The sequence below is a fragment of the Microcaecilia unicolor genome, chromosome 11, assembly GCF_901765095.1.
Source record: "Microcaecilia unicolor chromosome 11, aMicUni1.1, whole genome shotgun sequence".
In the NCBI taxonomy this organism is placed as follows: Eukaryota; Metazoa; Chordata; class Amphibia; order Gymnophiona; family Siphonopidae; genus Microcaecilia; species Microcaecilia unicolor.
This window is the reverse complement of record NC_044041.1, coordinates 66,716,019-66,738,474: the sequence shown is the minus strand read 5'-3', so window position 1 is coordinate 66,738,474 and position 22,456 is coordinate 66,716,019. Positions and strand designations below refer to the sequence as shown.

Here is a 22,456-nt window from a genome sequence, read left to right as displayed (position 1 = left end):
AGGCACTACATTAACTTTAGGGTCCTCCTGCCCTGAGTTAGGTAGCCCATTTTACTCCCTGCAGTCGGTTCTCTGTGAGGAAGGTTCCTCCTGCTCTTGGGCAGAATGCTCTCCTTCTCTTTCCTCTGTTCCTTTTCTCAGATCACAGCAGGTTTTTTACCTTGGCATCTTCCCCGAAAGAAACAGCCTCATCCACTTCCAAGCCTCACTTTGGCTCCCAGGGTCTACTGCTTACTGAGTCAGAAGAAAAGGCTGGATCTATATCCTGGCATGTCCCTAAGGACTGACTCCTTTCCCTACAGGTGTGCAGCACCTCCCTTCCTGAGGCCATGCCAGGATTTCTCCCTTCCAGGGGTTCTGTGTCTGTCCTGAGAAAGACATCACTAAGCACTACTGGGAAAGGCCACTTCTGCACCAGAGCACCCAGCTCTTCTGGGAGGTTGTCTCAGCATTGCGAGAGGTTGAAATTAAGTCCATGATCGGAAGCCCCCACTTGCAGACAATGAAAGTGGAGCCTTGTCCCAGTCTCTACTCTCCTGGATACAGAAGATTTCTGCTGAGGCAATCTGCCTGAACATTGTCCATGTACGCCACATGCACGATAGACAGATTTGTTAGATGACGCTTCACCCAGGACATGAGGAGGGCTGCTTCTGTTGTTGCCAGGTGGCTCTTGATGCCTCCCATGCGTTTTGTCTGTCACAAAACCCGGGATGGTGAGCCCTTGGGCTGCAGCCAGGCCCTCTGGGGAGGCGCAGAGCAGAGGCGAACCAGGCACTGAATACAAACAGAATACCAGACATGGCAAATAGACAGAGTACACTCAAGCAACAAGCACCACCAGAAAAGGGAGATAGACCACTCAGGCAGGCCTCATGGCCAATCCGGGACCCACTCGTACAGAGTCCAAGCGTAGAGGCCTCACGGCTGAACTGGAACCGATTCATACCAGAGGGAAGAGAAAAGAAACAGAACGGAATCTCTTGAACAAGTACTACTCAAGCAGTGCACACACACGGCATTAAACAGAGCCACAAACAGGTGGTCAAAAGACTCTACACACAGGCACAAAGAAACTGAAGGGGGAGACACAACCCCACTAGACTCACATGGTAGAAACCACAAGTAAAAGATAAGAAAACCACACAGGAAGGCAGCACAGGACTGGACTTAGAGCCCTAGCTATAAATGAATAGTCCTAAACAAGTGAAACAGACATCACACAGAGAGGTAGCACAGGGCTGGGCTAGTAGTCCCAGCTAAACAGAAGAACCACCCACTCAAGCACAAACAGAACCAAACAGAGAGGACACTCAGGGCTGTGCTAGATCCACAGCTATAAACGGATAATCCTAATCAAGTCAAACAGAAATCACACACAGAGGTAGCTCAAGGTTGAGCTAGTAGTCCCAGCAAAACAGAAGAGCTGTCCACTCATGCCACACAGAGGCAGCTCAAGGCTGAGCTAGTAGTCACAGCCAACAGAACCACCCAATCAAACAGAGGGGATGCACAGGACTGTGCTAGTAGACACAGCTAAACGGAAGAACGGCCCACTCATGCCACACAGAGAGACCGCTCAAGGCTAAATGAAAAAAACAACCCACTCAAACACAACCAGAAAGCACACAGAGAGAACTCAGACAGAAAGCACACAGAAAAAAACTCAAGACAAGGTCACACAAAGGAACACTCATGGCTATGCCACACAGCACTCAAGGATAAGGGAAGCCACTCTTGAAGGAACACTCTAAGCTGTACCATACAGCACTCCGGGAAGAGGGAAGCCACTCAAAGGAATACTCTACGGTGTGCCACCAGGCACTCAAGAGAAAAGGGGAAGCCACTCATAGAAATACACAAGGCTGTGCCACACGGCACTCAAGGATAAGGGAAGCCACTCATGAAGGAACACTCTAGCTGTACCATACAGCACTCAGGAAAGAGGGAAGCCACTCAAAGGAATACTCAAGGGTGTGTCACCAGGCACTCAAGGAAAAGGAAGCCACTCATAGGAATACACTAGGCTGTGCCATGCAGCACTCAAGGGAAAAGGGGAGCCAACTATAGGAATACACTCTAGGCTGTACCATACAGTATTCAGGAAAAAGGGAAGTCACTAATAGGAATACACAGGGCTGGCCACACAGGACTCAAAAGTAAGGGGAACCCACTCATAAGAATACACAAGGCTGGCCACACAACACACAAGGGTAAAGTGAAGCCGCTTATAGGAATACACAAGGTTGTGCCACAGAGGCAAATAACAGACACTAGAAACAAAGGGAAAAGTAAGCAAACAGGGAAAGCTGCCTTTACATACACAGATCAGATAAGGAGCAATGCTCACAAGAATCAGAAGTACATAAGTACATAAGTAGTGCCATACTGGGAAAGACCAAAGGTCCATCTAGCCCAGCATCCTGTCACCGACAGTGGCCAATCCAGGTCAAGGGCACCTGGCACGCTCCCCAAACGTAAAAACATTCCAGACAAGTTATACCTAAAAATGCGGAATTTTTCCAAGTCCATTTAATAGCGGTCTATGGACTTGTCCTTTAGGAATCTATCTAACCCCTTTTTAAACTCCGTCAAGCTAACCGCCCGTACCACGTTCTCCGGCAATGAATTCCAGAGTCTAATTACACGTTGGGTGAAGAAAAATTTTCTCCGATTCGTTTTAAATTTACCACACTGTAGCTTCAACTCATGCCCTCTAGTCCTAGTATTTTGGATAGCGTGAACAGTCGCTTCACATCCACCCGATCCATTCCACTCATTATTTTATACACTTCTATCATATCTCCCCTCAGCCGTCTCTTCTCCAAGCTGAAAAGCCCTAGCCTTCTCAGCCTCTCTTCATAGGAAAGTCGTCCCATCCCCACTATCATTTTCGTCGCCCTTCGCTGTACCTTTTCCAATTCTACTATATCTTTTTTGAGATACGGAGACCAGTACTGAACACAATACTCCAGGTGCGGTCGCACCATGGAGCGATACAACGGCATTATAACATCCGCACACCTGGACTCCATACCCTTCCTAATAACACCCAACATTCTATTCGCTTTCCTAGCCGCAGCAGCACACTGAGCAGAAGGTTTCAGCGTATCATCGACGACGACACCCAGATCCCTTTCTTGATCCGTAACTCCTAACGCGGAACCTTGCAAGACGTAGCTATAATTCGGGTTCCTCTTATCCACATGCATCACTTTGCACTTGTCAATATTGAACTTCATCTGCCACTTGCACACCCATTCTCCCAGTCTCGCAAGGTCCTCCTGTAATCGTTCACATTCCTCCTGCGACTTGACGACCCTGAATAATTTTGTGTCATCGGCGAATTTAATTACCTCACTAGTTATTCCCATCTCTAGGTCATTTATAAATACATTAAAAAGCAACGGACCCAGCACAGACCCCTGCGGGACCCCACTAACTACCCTCCTCCACTGAGAATACTGGCCACGCAATCCTACTCTCTGCTTCCTATCTTTCAACCAGTTCTTAATCCATAATAAAGACAAACACAACAAAGAAAGCAGGCTAACGGGAAGGGCTGCTTCTAAAACACATAAGAAAGAAGCAGGGCTTACACTGCAGTCAAAGGTTTAAAGCAAACAAAGGGAAAACAAAATGTTCTTACCAGAACTCAGCCAGGAAGGGAAAGGAAAGGCAGGCAGAGACAGAGCACACCCAGCTGCACGGGAGTAAGGTAATCAAGGAAAGCAGCTAGGCTGTGGAAGCAAAGTAATCAAGGAAAGCAGCTGGCTGGCAACAACCAGCTCTCTAAACAGTGAAGGGTAACAAGGGAAACCACACAAGGAAACAGAACAGGCTTATGATGGAGAGCCTAGATAACAAGGAAGGAATCTATTCAGGTAGAAACCAGAACCACACACAAAAAAACAGAACAGGGCTTTGCTTGGAAGCAAAGTTAACAGGATAGTAATCCGTACAGATTTAAAGCAGAACACCACCACAGAGAAACAAAAGAGGGCTTTGCTTGAGAGTAAACCTAACAGGAAAGTAATCCATACACATTCAAACCAAAACCACTCACACAGGGCTCAGGGCTGTGCCACAGAGACACAGCTTAACAAGAAGACCAGTTCCCTCAGAATCAAACAACAGTACAACAAGAAAAGGAAAACAGACCTATTGCAAAGGCAACGCAGGGTCCTTATACCCTGGGTCCTTATAAAGGAGTAGGCTGATGATGTCACAAGTAGGAAATGAAGCAGAAGCAGGGATACCAAAGCGAGGCTTGGCTTCAGGGGCACCAAAGTGAGGTTTGGCTAACAGGAAGAACAACAGGAAAAAAGGCAGGCTGGAGAGGTCACAGAGCTAGATACAGAGAAACAGTAGGTCTGGACATAAGGGCACGGTCACAACCATGACAGTGTAGGCCACTGCTGTAGCACTGTCCAACAGGACTTGTACTGTCTTGCCACACAGGAGATCTTGGAAAGACTGCAGCGCCAGACATATTGCTCTGATTTCCAGTCTGCAGGCTGACCAGCATGCCTCCTCGCTCAACCACAAGACCTGAACCACTTGACTTAGGCAATGAGCACACCAGCCCTTGAGACTGGAGACTAGTGTCTGTTGTCACTGCAGTCTGCTGGGAGGAGTTCAGATGCACCCTCCCTTCTGACAGATTGCGTGCCACCAGCCACCACTGTAAGTTGCATCTCGTCAGTCCCTGAAGGGGAAGCTGCTCCTCCAAAGCCTGTGTTTGGGGAGGATCACCTTGAAAGAAGAACTGTCTAAAGTGGTCTCATGTGGGCTATGACCCACTGCGCCACCTCGTTGCCATCTAGCTCAGAAATTAAAGATAATCCTTGGTATGAGGTCAACTAGAATGAAAAAAAGCACAAACCTGAGCCTGCACTTTCTGAATTTTTGCCACTGGTAGGAACAACCTGCCTAGTTTGGTGTTGAAATGCATACCCAAATATTCCAAGTTCTGCAACGGCTACAAATGACTTGCCAGATTGACTACTCAGCCCATTGCTTTTGACTCGTAACCACTTGTAACCACTCGCCTCCACCTATCCTCCTCTCCTCCTTCCTGTACACATTAATTGATTTGATTACTTTATTTTTTGTCTATTAGATTGTAAGCTCTTTGAGCTGGGACCGTCTTTCTTCTATGTTTGTGCAGCGCTGCGTACGCCTTGTAGCGCTATAGAAATGCTAAATAGTAGTAGTAGTACTCAGCCCAATGACTGTAGCAACTGCACAACACTGGATGTGACCAAAGCTCTCTTGGAAGGAAGCCAATCATCCAAATAAAGGTGAACCAAAATGCCTTCTTTCCAAAGGGCTGCGGTCACCATCACCAAAAGGGAGCGCAAAAAACTGCAAATGATGTCCCAAAACAGCAAAGCGAAGGAATTTCTAGCGATCCTGACGAATAGGGATGTGCAGGTAGGCTTTTGTTGGATTCAACAAAATGAGAAACTCTCCAAGCCACACCACAAAGATGACTGATTACAAGTTTCCATGTGAAAAGAGGGTACTCGAAGGGCATGATTCATTCCCTTCAAATCCAGAATGGGCCAAAAGGACCCCTATTTCTTAGGAACCACAAAATAAATGAAATAGCACCCAGTACCTATCTCTTCCCCTTGGAACCGGAACCACAGCGTGCAAGCTGGCTAGCCTCCAAAGAATCTTCTGGACAGCCCTCCAGAAGGGTGTCCGACAAGGGGCGAGCAAACTCCAGGGCATAACATTTGTGAACAACCTCGAGAACCTACCAGTCTGAGGTAATCTGGGTCCGCCTCCAATAGAAGTCTTGCAACCTCACCCCCACCAGGATCAGACCCCAACATCTTCATTGGAAGCTCTGGCTAGGAGTCGTAGCAGAGAGATCAGCATCTCGGCCTCCTCACTAACCCCCACAAAGGGGCTGCACTCTGGAAAAAAAACAACTACACTTGAAAGTACTCTGCCTACCATGCCTACACTGACGAGCCTCAAAACCTGCCATTGCCAGAAAAACCTCTACCAACCACCTTGGGTCTGTCCTCCAGCAACCGAGGAATCTTGGACACTCCTAGACTCTTGAGTAGCTTATTCAACTCATCCCAAACAAAAGGGAGTCCCGAAAGAGAAGCTTGCTGTTTCAATTTAGAGATCATGTCGCCAACCAACCCCTTCACCACAAAGTCCTTCTAGCCGCCAGACTGTCATGGACTTACCCAACATATGGATACGATCATATTATCCAATAAGAAGGAAGAACCTCTCTCAATTTTAGCAACCTTCTGATCCACCAAGACCCTGTTCAAAATGCACTCTGCCCATCGAAAACAGGCCCTGGCCACCAAGCCCCCAACAGATAGCTGCTTGGACTGCCAGAGCAGCCACATCAAAGCTCTGCTTCAGGATAGCCTCAGTCTGACAGTCCTTACAGATGATGATGTATGACAGCAGTTCCCAAACTGTACGCCGTGGCGCCCTGGTGCGCCACAGCGAACTCTCAGGGGTGTTGCAGAGCATCGCTCCCTACTTTCTCCTCCCGCAGGTTCAGCATCTGCCGCTTCCTGCTTCTTTCCCCGCCACTCCGGCAGTGCTTGCAGCTTACATTTTTGGGCTATCCGCAATTCACACAGGCACTGTGGGGTCTTCCCTCTGCTGCATCCGGCCCTCGCAACAGGCATCAGAGAGGGCTTGATGCGGCACACTGGGAAGGCCCTGGAGTGCCTGTGTGAATCACGAATGGCCCAAAAATGTAAGCTACAAAGCACTGCAGTGGGGGAAGAAGGAAGTGGCAGTAATCCTGGACCTTCAGAAAGGAAGGTAGCAAGCAATGCTGGATTTAGAGAAGGCAGACATGTGTTGGTGTGAGAGGAGGGGTGCAGGGAGGAAGATGTGTGCTGGTGTGATAGAAGGGGGCTGCAGGGAAGCAGAAGTGTGCTGGTGTGAGAGGCTGCAAGGAGGCAGAGGCGTGCTGGTGTGACAAGTGGGGGTTGCAGGGTAAGGAGACCCATGTGACCAGGGGGGAGGGTGCTACGAACCGAAAAAGTTTGGGAACCCCCATGTAAAAGATCTACATGTACCAGAAATGGATGAGAACTGAAAGAAATCTCAGTGAACCCTGAAGACATACTGAGCCAAATCAACAAATTAAAGAGTGATAGATCACCTGGACCAGATGGTATACACACCAGGATACTGAAAGAACTCAAATATGAAATTGCTGATCTGCTGTTAGTGATCTGTAATCTGTCATTAAAATCCTCCATAGTACCTGAATATTGGAGAGTGGTCAATGTAAAACTGATTTTTAAAAAGGGTTCTGGGGTGATCCGGGAAATTACAAACTGCTAAGCCTGACTTCAGTGCTGGGCAAGATAGTGGAAACTATTATAAAGAATAAAATTACAGAACACAAAGACAAACATGGTTTAATGGGACAGAGTCAGCATGGGTTCAGCCATGGGAAGTCTTGCCTCACCAATTTGCTTCATTTCTTTGAAGGCGTGAATAAACATGTGGATAAAGGTGAGCCGGTTGATGTAGTGTATCTAGAGTTTCAGAAAGCTTTTGACAAAGTTCCTCATGAGAGACTCCTGAGAAAATTAAAAATTCATGGGAAAGGAGGCAATGTCCTTTTGTAGATTAGGAATTGGTTACTGGACAGAAAATAGGGTTAAATGGCCAATTTCTCAATGGAAGAGGGTGAATAGTGGAGTATCATACGGATCTGTACTGGGACAGGTGCTATTTAACATATTTATAAATGATCTGGAAATTGGAATGTCAAATGAGGTGATTAAGTTTGCAGATGACATAAAATTATTCAAAAATGTCAAAACACATGAGGACTCTGAAAATTTGAGGGAAGACCATAGGAAATTGAAAGACTAGGCATTCCAAATGACAGATGAAATTTAATGTGGACAAATGCAAAGCGATGCACATTGGGAAGAATAATCCAAATAGTTTCCTGATGCTAGGGTCCACTTTAGGAGTAAGCACACAAGAAAAAGATCTAGGTTTTATTGGAGACAACACGTTGAAATCTTCTGTCCAGTATGTGGCCAAAAAAAGCATACAGGATGCTAGGAATTGTTAGGAAAGAGATGGTAAATAAGACCAAGAATATTATAATGTCTCTATATCGCTCCATGGTGCAACTTGAGTATTGCATTCAATTCTGGTCACCGTATCTTCAAAGAAGAGCAACCACAATGATAAAAAGGGATAAAGTGCTTCTCATATGAGGAAAGGCTAAAGAGGTTAGGGCTCTTCAGCTTGCAAAAGACAGCTGAGGGGGAATATGACTGAGGTCTACAAAATCCTGAGTGGTGTAGTAAAAAGACCAGGGGACAATAAAACTAATAAAACAAAGGAGGAAATATTTTTTCACTCAAAGAATAGTTAAGCTCTGGAACTCATTACTGGAGGATGTGGTAAAAGCAATTAGTGTATATGGATTTAAAAAAGGTTTGGAAAAGTTTCTGGAGGAAAAGTCCATAGTCTGTTTTTGAGATAGACATGGGGGGAGCCACTACTTGCCCTGGGATTGGTAGCATGGAATGTTGCTACTATCTGAGTTTCTGCCAGGTACTTGTGACCTGGATTGGCCACTGTTGGAAGCAGGATAATGGGCTAGATGGACCACTGGTCTGAGCCAGTATATTCTTACGCGCCATACCACCATCCATTGGCCGCGACTACTGCATCAATCGTAGGAAGCCACAAAGGCTCCCCATTCTGCTCTGGAATTGGATAGAGCCCAGACCACCTTGAATGGGGCATCAGGAGAATTCCACTGAGTCCGTACCACGTTCCTAAAGTCCTAATGCATGGAAAAGGACATGGAGGATTTCTGAATGCACTTCAAGAGTGGGTCCATTAATATGCCTATGAATAAACAGCTAGCTGAGGCACCCATCCGCAAAGGCACCCTAAGAAGGGGTAAAACAAGGGGGGGGAGGGACCTGGTCACCTGGGTAAGAGAACCCTGCAGGCAGTGGTGTGCTGGAGCCGGCTCACACGAGCCTGTTGTTAAATTTTACTGATTTTTGCGAGCCGGTTGTTGGAGTCAGGCAGCCAGCACACAAGCATCTGTTTTTTTTCCTCCTCCTCTCTCCCTCCTCCCCCGGCCCCAGCATACCTAATCATGTCGTCCCTTATGTTCATCATCCCCCCCTCACCACTGCCTGACCAATCCGGAGCCTTTTCTCTGCCGGATCCCACCCACAGGAAGTTGCATCAGCGGGGCTGTACACTACTCGGCAGAGACAAGGCTCCGGGTAGACCAGTGTGCTGAAACAAAGAAATTGAAGCTGTTTAGGTTAGTCTGATTCCCCTTCCCGTGCTGCCGTTAAACCCAAAACAAAATCAAGCAAACTTATGAGCTGCTGCATCTATGTTGTCGTTCTTTATTGTTGGTAGCATTTTAATTTCATCTCACTCATATTTTCAAACATGCCAGCTTGTGCAGCACACGGATGTACACAGAGGATAACATTTCATAGGTAGAGTAGTAACTTGTTATAAATGGTAATCACTCTGTCATTTGGAGGGGCTGGTTATAGGGACACCTTCTTGCATGTATTATATTTGTGCAGAAATTTTTTTCTCTTGGTAAAGGGCCACTAAAACAGATATCATGTTATAAGAATCAGGTGCTGCATCCATGTTGTCGTTCTTTATTGTTGGTAGCATTTTAATTCAATCTCGCTTATATTTTCAAACATGCTAGCTTTGGCAGCATACAGATGTACACAGAGGTCAGAGAAGTATTGTAATGGAATAATTTTTCATAGAGTAGTAATTTGTTATAAATCATAATCAGTGTGTCATTTAGAGGGGCTGGTTATAGGGACACCCTAGCATGTATTATATTTGTGCAGAGATCCTTTTTTTCTCCTGGTAATTGGTCATTAAAACAGATGTCATATTATAAGGATCAGGTGCTCAACATTCAGAATTTCTATTTATTTATTTAGTTACTTATTTATGACATTTAACTCTGTTATTGGTGCAGAGATTTTTTTCTCCTGGTAATGGGCTTCTAAAACAGACATCATGTTATGGGAATCAGGTTCTCAATGCTCAGAGTTTCTATCTATTTATTTACTTATTTATGGCATTTTATCCCATGTTAAACTTGAATTAGATTGGAACCTGGAAGCATAAAAAAAAAATTCCCAGAGAGAGTAATGCATGATTCCGCCCCCCCCCCCCGCCCCTCTCCCTGGGTATAGCCAGCTCTGCAATTTGGAGGGGGGGGGGGGGGGGCGTAGAGGTGGACGGGGGGGGGGGGGGGGGGGGGGGGGAAGTTGGACTGGGGAGAGAGCCTGTTAAAAATTTACCAGCACACCACTGCCTGCAGGTCTCAGCCTCTTGGCCAGAAGCAAAAGGACTACCGCAAACTAAGAGGGTTTTCTTTTCTTGTGTTTTTTAATCAATTTGTTTAGGTTTTTATTTTCCTGTTTTGTAACCTACCCAAGGAAAGGGACAAATCCCCTAAGGCCTAACCAAACTGGGAGTGCAAAGGCTTACCACTTCCATCATCTGCTGAAGACTGAAAACAGACCGACTTTCAGGGGACTGCCCAGCTCACTTAAATGCTTACTTGAAATTCAGTAGTTCTTAGTTTCCACCTGCTGGAAGGAGTGCACAATCCATGTGTGCTGGTCTGAAGGGATGTAATGGAATAAGTTAATTACTTTAGGTTGAAAACACCCTATCTGAGTGAAGGGAAACATATGCAGTGCAGGACAGGACAGGAAAATACTCACCTGTAGTAGGTGTTCTCTGAGGACAGCAGGACATGTATTCTTACATCTGGATGACATCATCCAATGGAGAACTGGTGCGGACACTACTCAACATTCTGTGCTTGTAAGAAACTTTTGGCAGCAACCTACCGCAAATGTGTGTGTGCCTTCCTGTCCAGTGTGAGCATGCAGGACACTATTCCCATGAATAGGTGGGAAGGAAAGTAAGAATACATTTTCTGAGGACAAGCAGGACACTGATTTTTACATCTGGGAATCCATAGCTACCAGGTTCACCAAAAACAACTCATGGACAATAGGGATTTGCAATGGCAAGTCCAACTAGAACCAATCAACCTAAACTACAGTATAGACTCGATTATTTGACAATCCGGCATATCCGACAGACCCCTGGTTACATCATTGCGTTGTCATTAAGAAGCGTGCAGCTTCTCTTCCTGTTTTCTGGCTTCACACGTTGCAAGAAAGCCATGTTTGAGCCGAGATCGTGCTTCTCTGCAAGGGAAACTTGCGGTGCAGCTGATATTCATTCATGCACCCCTCATCCGAATTCAGAAGCATGGGGCTTCTCTTCCTGTTTGTGATTTGAGCCCATATTTCTAAGCATGAATTTTTGGATCTGGGACATCACTTTTGCAGTTAGGGAACCGCTTTTTGATTTGAGACCATGCTGAAATTTGGGAATCTGCTTGTGTGGCGAGGGAACCGTTGAAGACGTTTCTAGCTAAGACCTTGCTTTTACAGCATAGCATCAATTTTTGGCCAGTAGAAAGAAGAAAAAAGGGAACTATAATTTTTGGACTGGGACTCTGCTTGTATGGCAAGGGAACCGTTGAAGACGTTTCTAGCTAAGACCTTGCTTTTACAGCATGGCATCAATTTTTGGCCAGTAGAAAGAGGAAAAAAGTTGTTTTGTCTACAGAGTAGAAACTTTTACAGAAAGGAACTGCTAAAGAAGGTGAACATTAAAGATATTTTGGGTTGCTTTCCAACCAGGGAACCATTTTTGATCCAAGACTGTGCTTTTGCAGAAATCTTTGGAGCTGACACGCTGCGCTATGTGATCCGAGAGTCTGCTTTTCCTGCCACAGATCCATTTTCGATCTGAAGCCGTGCTTTTGCAGAAATAGAACCATGATAAGATTCTTGTGCACAATGAGTTTTATGCAGTACTGTATGTACACCTACTGTATTTCCTGTTTGTTCATTTACAGCACTTTCTTTATTCTTACTCTCATTTCTTAGATCCAGAGGGTTTACGGTTTTAGTTCTGCTGCCTTGATTTCTGCTTCACACTGTTTTTGACTAGAGAAGACAAAATAGTGATCTTGAGAAATGGAGCTCTTCTTGGTTCTGTATTTCTGTACTGTATATGCAGTTGATAAATAAGATTTCCCTTGCTCGGTCCTATACCTGTATTTCTATTCCCACTGCCTGTTGTACAATTGCTGTGCTGTGTATACTGCTCTGTATTTGTGCTCAAATTGCCTGCTGTGTTGTGTATACTGCTCTGCTCCTGCTTAGACTGGAGTGCTGGCTGGGTCTGGAGCAGAGATGTTGCTCCTGAGGGTGGGAAGAAGAGGCAAACCTAAGACATTGTAATAGGCATCCTTTCTATTCCCCACAAAAAAACACCAGGAAGTGGAGGCCACAGAAGGAACGGGCCAAGACAGGGACTTAATGGTGTCAGCATGCTTCTTGATGAGGTCAGCGATCTCTTGAACCTTGTTCCTGAAAAGGTTATCACCTCTGCACAGGACATCTGCCAACTTCTCCTGAACCAAAGGTTCCATGTCTGAAATGCATAGCCAGGAGTCTCTATGCATTTTGATACCCAAAGTAGAGTGTCTGGATGCCACATCAAAAGTGTCAAAGGTGCCCCTAGCCAGATATTTTCTACTCTCCATCTGCTTGCTGGCTATCTGGTGAAGCTGTGTGGCCTGCTCAGGAGGGTGTCCACCAGGGATCTCAAAAATATGCTCATGTAGAGCTGGTAAGTCAGGATGACAGAGATGAGCATCAAGGCCTGAAAAAAAACTTTCTCCTAAAACAATACAATATTCAATGCCCAGGGAGCCTTCTGGATTCTATACATGGAGTCTGCTTTCTTAGGTATGACCTGCACAGAGAGAGGGGTCTCCCAGTTCTTCATCTGTGCATCCTTCAGGACACTGTAAATGGGCACTGTCAAAGCCTTCCTGGGAGAAGAATCATAGTTAAGGATGGCCATCCTCGACTTCCAAATTAAATTGAATGGGCTCCATCATTTCTTGTAAAAGAAATATATAAAAGAGAACTCCTCTGGGGCAGACTGTCTTCTTTCCTGTTGTGGGGAAGAATCTGAAGGCATGCTAAGAGACCTCGCCTGCGAGAAGTTCTCTGGCTCCTCCTCAGGTACCCAGAAACAGTTCATCTCAGACTCAGCAAAGAATTCATTATGGGAAGTCTAAGTCTGTGCATGCCTCGGGCTATTGGAATGTCCAGGCCTCAAAGGTGGGTGTCGAGGTATGGACGTACCCTGAGAATCCAGGGAAGCTTCCTCCCCCAATGTAGAGAGAGTCTCCATGTTAGTCTGTGCTGGCATTGATGCTCAGCGAGGCACCAGTGTCGACAACCGCTCAACAGGCAAAGTGTAGGCATCCAAGATGGGCTGGAGTGGCTCCATGGCTGACTCAAGTGCCCTTGATGCCTCAGCCCCACACTACTGTAGAAGGTGCTCCAGCTCCTCCTGGAACATGGCCTAGACCCATTCTTTGAGGGCAGGCATCGGTAAAGGATGATTAGGGGATCTGTGTTGGGACAGCCTGCAAAGTTGTCAGTGAGGTATCAGTAGCAGAGTCTCAGCTGTGGGGAGACTGGCACATCGCACCGCTTCCACGGAGGGTGGAGTGCTCCTCCCTGCGCCAACACTTCTCAGGTACTGACGGCGCCAATCTCCCAGAGCTTCTGGCTCTGAGGAGGACCAATACCAATGGTTCTTACTTGACGCTCAGCATCTTCGTCCCTCGGTGCCAATGAGGACAATGTTGAATCCACATGAGTCTTCAGTGTCATGTCAGATGCTGATCGGTCCCAGGGTCCTGTGTCAGCACCCGATGTTGAGGCACATAAGAGACCTTCTCAATGCAGGTGTACTCAAGAGTGTTAGATGCAGCTCCAGCAGCAGTGGGAATCAATGCTTCCAATGCTGATGGATCAGAGTTTCATGCGTTGGGACTCTCTGCTTTTCTGGGTTCTTTTCTGCATTAAAAAAAAAGAATACATTTAGAGGCCTCGTGGTTCAGGCATAGGCATGACAGACACTAGCTACGGGGATCTGTCATCTATAACAGGCGTTGAAAAAAGGGGAGCCACAGGCAAGAAATGTTGGATACCAATGGGGGGGGGGGGGGGGTAGAAATGCTGAAGAAGTGATAGGTGAAAGGAAGAAAGAGAAATGCTGGAAGGCAAGATTTGCTGGATGACCATGGGGTATTTTTTTTTTGGGGGGGGGGGAGAAAAGAGAAATGCTGAAGTGGAAGGAGAGGGGAGGGGAGGGAAAGAAAGAGAAATGCTAGACATTGTGGGAGAGGAAAGAAATGCTGAAAAAGTACGGGGAGGAGAAGAGAGAGAAAAATGCTGGAACCACAGGACAGGGAGAGAGATGCTGGAGGGGAAGGAGAGAAATGCTGGACATCATGGAAGGTAGATTGAGAACCAGCGAAGGAAAGAAATGCTGGACACCATGGGGGGTTGGGGGAGAGAGGTAGGGAAGGTGAGAAATGATGGACACTATGAGGGTGGAGAGAGATTGAGAGGCAGGGGAAGGACAGAAATGATAAACACTATGGGGAGTACAGGAGGGTTTGAAAGGCAGAGGAGAGAAATGATGGATACTATGGAGGGTGGAGAGGGGTTTGAGAATAGAGAGTTGCATGGAGACAGAAATTTCACCCATCCCAAATGGAATCTACCCCATACCCACCCGCACCCACTAAGATTTATTCCATCCTCATCCATCCCCACAATTAATCTCCTCCATCCCCACAGGAGTCAACATTATTATTTACTTGCTTGTAGCCCTCTGCTTCCTCTCAACCCCAACAGCCTCCCATGGTTTTTTTTTGTATGGTATTCATTATTCAACAAATGAGTGATCCAAGCCTCAGTCTGGTATTCCGACTACCTCTCTGGGTATTCCAAGCCTCATTTTGGCACTCCAACTGCTTCTCTCTGTACATTCTAAGCCTCATTCTGGTGCTCCAATTGCCTCTTTCAGTGCATTCCAAGCCTCAATCTGGAGTCACAATAGATTTTGACTACACTCCCATGGGAATCCCATGACAACTTCTTCCATACCTGTGGGAATCCTGTGGAACTTCTTCCATACCTGTGGGAATCCTGCAATCCCTATTCCTGTGCATCTCTCTATTTGAAAGGCAGGGAAGGACAGAAATGATAACATTATGGGGGGGTGGAGTGGGGTTTGAAAGGCAGGGAAGGACAGAAATGATGGACACTATAGGGGTGAAGAGGGGTTTGAAAAGCATGAAAAGGGGAAAATGATGAACACTATGGGGGTGAAGAGGCATTAGAAAGGCAGGGATGGGAAGGAATAATGAACATTATGGGGGTGGAGGGGGTTTGAAAGGGAGGGAAGGACAGAAATGATGGGCACTATGGGAAGGGAGGGGTATTTGAGAGGGAGGGATAGAGGTGCTGGATGCCATAGAGGGGGTGGGCTATGGGATAACAAGAGAAGGGGAAATGCTGCGGTTAGGGGTGGAGCTTGGGCACCCCGAAACAAAAAAGCATTGTGCTGCCCCTGATCTGTCGCACCTAGTACACTGCTTAAAGCCACTGGGAACATTTTGAGACATGAAAGGGAAAACCACCGAAACGGCTCAACTGCAAGAAAGATAAACTCACAGGACAACAAAAAATAAGAACCCTGGTCGGTGCTCAGGACTAAGCAGACTTAAAGAGCTGCCAAAAATAAATGAAACCTAAACTTGCCGCAAACTCTAAGAAAATAATGAGAGAAGGGTAAGGAAGGAAAAAGGTAAGAAAAAAAATGAAGAAAAGTACCTCAAGAGAAGGCGAACAGGAAATGGTTAGGTACTTGGAGAATCCTTACTAAGAGGAAACCACATTAAACTCCATGAGGATGCCAGTTCAGTCATTACTTTTCATCTAGGTGAAATTAATTAAAACACAGCTGTAGATGCCTTTAGTGATTAGAGCCCAATGGTTTGCAGAAGTTTCTGCCCTTTATTAACCCAGCATTTTAAATGCGGCTCATCAGTAAATTATTACAGCTCCCATACAGACACATACAGGTGTTAAGTCTTCCCTGCTTCGTGGAATTTTTTTTTTACACCTCAGCCGACCAGACTGTGCGGAGAAGTGAATATTGTAGAGTGTGGCTGATGCCCATTTTATTAAAAGCTTCATTTCAAATTAGATTTAAGAACTTTGCTTGATAAAAGCTGCGAGCAGAGCATGCATGTTTGCTCTCCTGTTTTGATTAGAGAAACAGCTTTTGGTTCTGTTAAGCAGTGGTGTAGTCCGATAGCCAATTCTAGGTTGGCATGCAACTCCCCCTCCTTGGACATGAGCGAGAGAGCTGGCATTAGCGGCGAAGCACATCTGTTGAGTAAGTGCTGCTGCAGGCGTGAATCAGGCAGGAGAGGTCTTCAGCTGGCGGGGTTTGGCATCTCCACCAGCCAGGAAAGCAGAGGGATCCTGAGCCGAAAATTAGGCCCCCCTGTGGCTACTACGCCACTGCTGTTAAGTTGCCTGATGGAGCTGTACAGATTTTTGAAACTGAATTTGTTTTCTTATCAACTTATATTAGTGCTGAATCCAGCATGAGCAAAAAAGACTGGGGTGAGCAATGGTCCTGGATTCTGCAGACCTTGCATTCCAGAATGCTCCACCTCTCCTTGCTGTAACAAGATAACTGCTTGCTGTGCAGCTGATTCAAACAATTTACAGGATGTGACTGCAGTCCATTTTCTGAAAGAAGCCTCTGAAAACTATGCTGTCAGTATCCAGTAAGCACTTGTGTTTCCAAGTGTGAAGAACCATGGATATGCGATACGCCTTGCTGGGTGGATGAGGTAGACTGAGAAGGAGGGGCATGAATCACTCAGAGAGGAGCAACCACCTATGGCCACAGAGTTTTTCTAGATTCTTTCAGGCTTTGGGAAAGAAGATCCAGACTGGCACCATCAGGATGAATACAGGAAGAGGCAATGAGTAGCTGCAGTGTAGATCCAAAAGACAAGAACAACACAGTATCAACAGTGGCCGTAGATATAAATAACTTTATTGAGAAAGTAAACTCAGACAGTGGTGCGAATCTATGTTGTGCAAACATTTAGATATCACAAGAGACTAAATTTAGGAGCTCAGCTTTTCTTTGAATCATTACGAACTACTACACTTTAGTGAACTGTACTCTGGATTTTCTTTGGAGAACAACATTAAGTTTCCTGTACATTTCTTCACATGTAAGGCTTTTCAGGAATATAAAAAGAAAACAGATGCCATTTGTCTAGAATTGTGGATATATGGGCTACAAAGTTTATAAACACATCAATCTTGATAACCACTGTTCACAATCAGACTTCTGAAGGGCTAAATTACGAGAAATTGCCCAGGCTCTCCAGGCTCTTTCCAGTAACATACTGCAGTAATATGATAAAGTAGATAACTGACCTGCATATCAGCACCATACCTTGCCAGCAGCAAAAAGATGACATCCTTTGATAGCCTCAAAGACAGTTACTGAGAGTTCTGGTTGGGCTGGGAGGTGAGCCTGTGCTAGTGATTGCTTCACCTTCTTTACATCAACAAGACATAAAGCTCTCTCTTCTCCTAAACAAAGGAACATGAACACTTTCAGGAATGATTATAAAAAGAGACAACAGGCAATTGTAACAGCTGAAGTCTTGGTGATGACATTACTATTAGGTTTCATACCTATTCTTTCACTTCTGTGTATGTGTTTAATCTATGCTATGAATGGAGCTGACTTGATGGCTCAGTAGTGTGAAAATCTAATGGCTGCTTTTCATGAAAATGGAGTCCGTACTCTGTAACCCCTGACTAGCATGGTTTCATTAGGAGAGGTTGTGTAACATGAATGACAGCCTGTCATAGCAGAATATCAGAAGGGTGAAGATGGACTTGACAGACTCTAGGGGCAAAGTTCAGCTTAAAGATGAGTGGAAAGCAAACTAGTGATAAGAAGAGCATTTCTGAAGGAATGAAACTAAGGAGTATTATAAAAAAAAGGGATAAGGTGTAGAAGAAATTAATTGGAGTGTCAGCAGAAACTAGAAAGGTGGGAGGGGGCCAGCAGGCGTTGAGCTCTGCATGTATGCAGTTGGAAGTGAAAGGAAGAAAGGTATAAAAACAGGGTTGAAGAAAGAGAAGGTGGGAATTTTAGTAGAATTGGTCAGTGTCTTGCTGTAGATTTTGCTTTAGTTCCCCTCACAGAAAGAAAAAGACCCAATTGCTTGTTACAGAATACATGTTTTATGAAATTGCAATTTAATTGGCTTTATCTGATTGGTGTCTAAAATAAAAGTTTTTTATTTTTAAGGAAATTTCTTTTATAAATTGATTCAGAGTATATGTGGGACCAGGCTGCTGGCATTGGCATTTAAAAAGGAGATAGAGCAGCTTTTAAACTAGAAATGGGGGGGGGGGGGGGGGGGGGGAGGCCGACAGTTGCTCAAAATCACATGGTTCGGGATAAGGTATCTTGCAAGGATACCTCACAAACAGAGAAGATAGGGTTTCTGGATAATGAGGTTGCACAACAGACCGTGGTAGGCCAGGTGCCCTTAAATACAACCCAAAGATCAGACAAAAGATGGCAAATCATTAGTGTCAAGTACTAAGCATCATGCAAATAGGAACAACAAACATACTCTGAAATGTCTATATGCAAATGCTAGGAGTCTAATAAATAAGATGGGAGAGTTGGAATATATTGCACTAAATGAAAAATTGGATATAATAGGCATTACTGAGACCTGGTGGAAGGAGGATAACCAGTGGATCACTGTCATACCGGGGTACAAAGTATATCACAGTGATAGGGTGGACCAGACTGGTATATTAATGAGAGCCATGACTCAGATAGATTACAAATTCAGCAGGACACAAATCACACCTTTGAATCATTGTGGGTTGAAATTCCATGTATAAAAGGGAAAAGGACGGTGATAGGAGTGTACTACCGTCCGCCTCGCCAGGATGAGCAGGTAGACACAGAAATGATAAAAGAAATCAGAGATGCAAACAAAATGGGCAATGTGATAACAATGGGTGACTTCAATTATCCAAATATAGACTGGGTAAATGTAACATCGGGACACGCTAGAGAGGTACAATTACTTGATGAAATCAAGGACAGCTTTATGGAGCAGCGGGTGCAGGAGTCGACGAGAGAAGGAAAAATTCTAGACTTGGTCCTTAGTGGAGCGCATGATCTGGTGAGGGACGTTATGGTACTGGGGCCACTTGATAACAGTGGTCATAATATGATCAGTTTTGATATTAACCTTGAAGTAACTATACACAGGAAGTCAAATATGTTAGCGTTTAACTTTAAAAAAGGAGACTATGATAAAATGAGAAGAACGGTTTAAAAAAAAAAAAACTTGGGGGGCAACTGAGAGGGTAAAAACTGTACAACAGGCATGGACACTGTTCAAAAATACCATCCTGGAGGCCCAGGCCAAACATATTCCGCAAATTAGAAAAGAAAGACGGAAGTCCAAAGACAGCCAGCATGGTTGAAAAGTGAGGTGAAGGAAGCTATTAGGGCTAAAAGAAATGCCTTCAGAAAATGGAAGAAGGAATCGTCTGAAAATAACAAGAAGCAACATAAGGAGTGTCAAAGCAAATGCACGGCGCAGATAAATAAGGCCAAGAGGGATTATGAAAAAAAGATAGCATTAGAGGCAAAAAAAACATAGCAAAAATTTTTTTGGGTATATTAAAAGCAGGAAGCCGGCAAAAGAATCGGTTGGGCCGCTGGATGACTGAGGGGTAAAAGGGGCGATCAAGGAAGATAAAGACGTAGTGGAGAGATTGAATGAATTCTTTGCCTCGGTCTTCACCGAGGAAGATTTGGGTGGGATACCGGTGTCGGAAATGGTATTTCAAGCGGACAAGTCGGAGAAACTTACTGACTTCACGGTAAACCAGGAGGACGTCATGGGGCAGTTCAGCAAACTGAAGAGTAGCAAATCTCCTGGACCGGATGGTATTCATCCTAGAGTACTGATAGAACTGAAAATGAGCTTGCGGAACTACTGTTAGTGATATGCAATTTATCCTTCAAATCGAGCGTGGTACCGGAAGATTGGAGGGTGGCCAATGTAATGCCGATTTTTTAAAAAGTTCCAGGGGAGATCCAGGAAATTATAGACCGGTGAGTCTGACGTCTGTGCCGGGGAAAATGGTAGAGGCTATTATCAAAAACAAAATTACAGAGCACATCCGAGGACATGGATTACTGAGACCAAGTCAGCACAGCTTTTGTGTGGGGAAATCTTGCCTGACCAATTTACTTCAATTCTTTGAAGGAGTAAACAAACATGTGGACAAAGGGGAGCCGGTTGATATTGTGTATCTGGATTTTCAAAATGCATTTGACAAGGTATCTCATGAAAGGCTACAGAGGAAATTGGAGGGTCATGGGATAGGAGGAAATGTCCTATTGTGGATTAAAAACTGGTTGAAGGATAGGAAACAGAGAGTGGGGTTAAATGGGCAGTATTTACAATGGAGAAGAGTAGTTAGTGGGGTTCCTCAGGGGTCTGTGCTAGGACCGCTGCTTTTTAATATACTTATAAATGATTTAGAGATAGGAGTAACTAGCGAGGTAATTAAATTTGCTGATGACACAAAGTTATTCAAAGTTGTTAACTCGCGACAGGATTGTGAAAAATTACAGAAGGACCTTACGAGACTGGGAGACTGGGCGGCTAAATGGCAGATGACGTTTAATGTGAGCAAGTGCAAGGTGATGCATGTGGGAAAAAAGAATCCGAATTATAGCTATGTCATGCAAGGTTCCAGGTTAGGAGTTACAGACCAAGAAAGGGATCTGGGTGTCGTCATCGATAATACACTGAAACCTTCTGCTCAGTGTGCTGCTGCGGCTAGGAAAGCAAATAGAATATTGGGTATACACTGAAACCTTCTGCTCAGTGTGCTGCTGCGGCTAGGAAAGCAAATAGAATAGTGGGTATTATTAGGAAAGGTATGGAAAACAGGTGTGAGGATGTTATAATGCCGTTGCTCCATGGTGCGACCGCACCTTGAGTATTGTGTTAAATTCTGGTCGCCGCATCTCAAGAAAGATATAGTAGAATTGGAAAAGGTGCAGCGAAGGGCAACTAAAATGATAGTGGGGATGGGACAACTTCCCTATGAAGAAAGACTAAGGAGGCTAGGGCTTTTCAGCTTGGAGAAGAGACGGCTGAGGGGAGACATGATAGAGGTATATAAAATTATTATTATTAGCATTTGTATAGCGCCACCAGACGCACGCAGCACTGAACACCTGATACAAAGAGAGACAGTCCCTGCTCAAAAGAGCTTACAATCTAAATAATACAGACAGACAAGACAGTTACGGGTGAGAGAAGTAATGGGTGAGAAGGAAGGAAGGGACAAGGGGAGGGCAATTGAGTAGTGGCTAGGAGCTAAAAAGCAGTAGTGAAAAGGTGGGTTTTCAGCGTAGATTTGAAAACAGGTAGAGATGGAGCTAGACGTATAAGTCCAGGAAGTCTATTCCAGGCATAAGGTGCCGCGAGAGAAAAGGAGCGAAGCCTGGAGTTAGCAGTGGAGGAGAAGGGGGATGACAAGAGAGATTTGTCCAGTGAGCGGAGTTCACGGGGAGGAATGTAGGGAGGTGAGAGTGGAGAGGTAATGGGGGGCTGCGGAGTGGATGCATTTAAAGGTCAATACGAGAAGTTTAAACTGAATGCGGAAGCGGACAGGGAGCCAGTGAAGTGACTTGAGGAGTGGGCAAGTGTGGGTATAACAATTCTGGTGGAAAATAAGTCGTGCCGCAGAATTTTGGATAGATTGGAGAGGAGAGAGATGGCTGAGCGGAAGACCAGTGAGAAGTAAATTGCAATAGTCCAAGCGAGATGCCAAGGGTGTGGATAAGGGTTCTGGCAGCGTATTCAGAAAGGAAGGGGCGAATTTTGCTAATATTGTAGATAAAGAACGACAGGTTTTGGCGATCTGTTGAATAAGTGCAGAGAAGGAGAGAGAGGAATCAAAGATGACTCCAAGGTTACGAGCCGAGGAGACAGGGAGGATGCGAGACCCATTAAATTTGTCCCAAAGCTCTAGTTTAACTGCTGTTAATTTTTCCATTACTTCTATTTGGTATACTTTTGCTTTTCATGGGTATAAAGCAGATAATTCTTTCCTTTTCCAGTGTACCATCAGTTCACAGTGTGCTGCCACTATACTCATCTTAATCAATTTTACTATAGCGGGCTTACTTATTTTGCCACCATGCCCAGCAAAAAGATCTGGTAACTAAATTGTAGAGTGACCTAGCACATATTCTTAATTCCTTTCTGCATCTCCTTCCAGTATCTATGTATATTGGGGCATTACCACCAAACATGCATGAAGATGCCTCCCATCACATCCCCACTAAC

The 22,456-nt window shown here is 45.2% G+C and overlaps 1 protein-coding gene across 1 annotated transcript in view; it reads right to left on the bottom strand.

Moving 5' to 3' along the window:
- Positions 1-22,456, bottom strand: part of CIT (citron rho-interacting serine/threonine kinase) — a 1,023,678-nt gene that overhangs the window by 174,023 nt on the left and 827,199 nt on the right. The window contains 1 exon segment of the mRNA XM_030217566.1: positions 17,491-17,630. Coding sequence (XP_030073426.1) covers positions 17,491-17,630 — 140 coding nt within the window.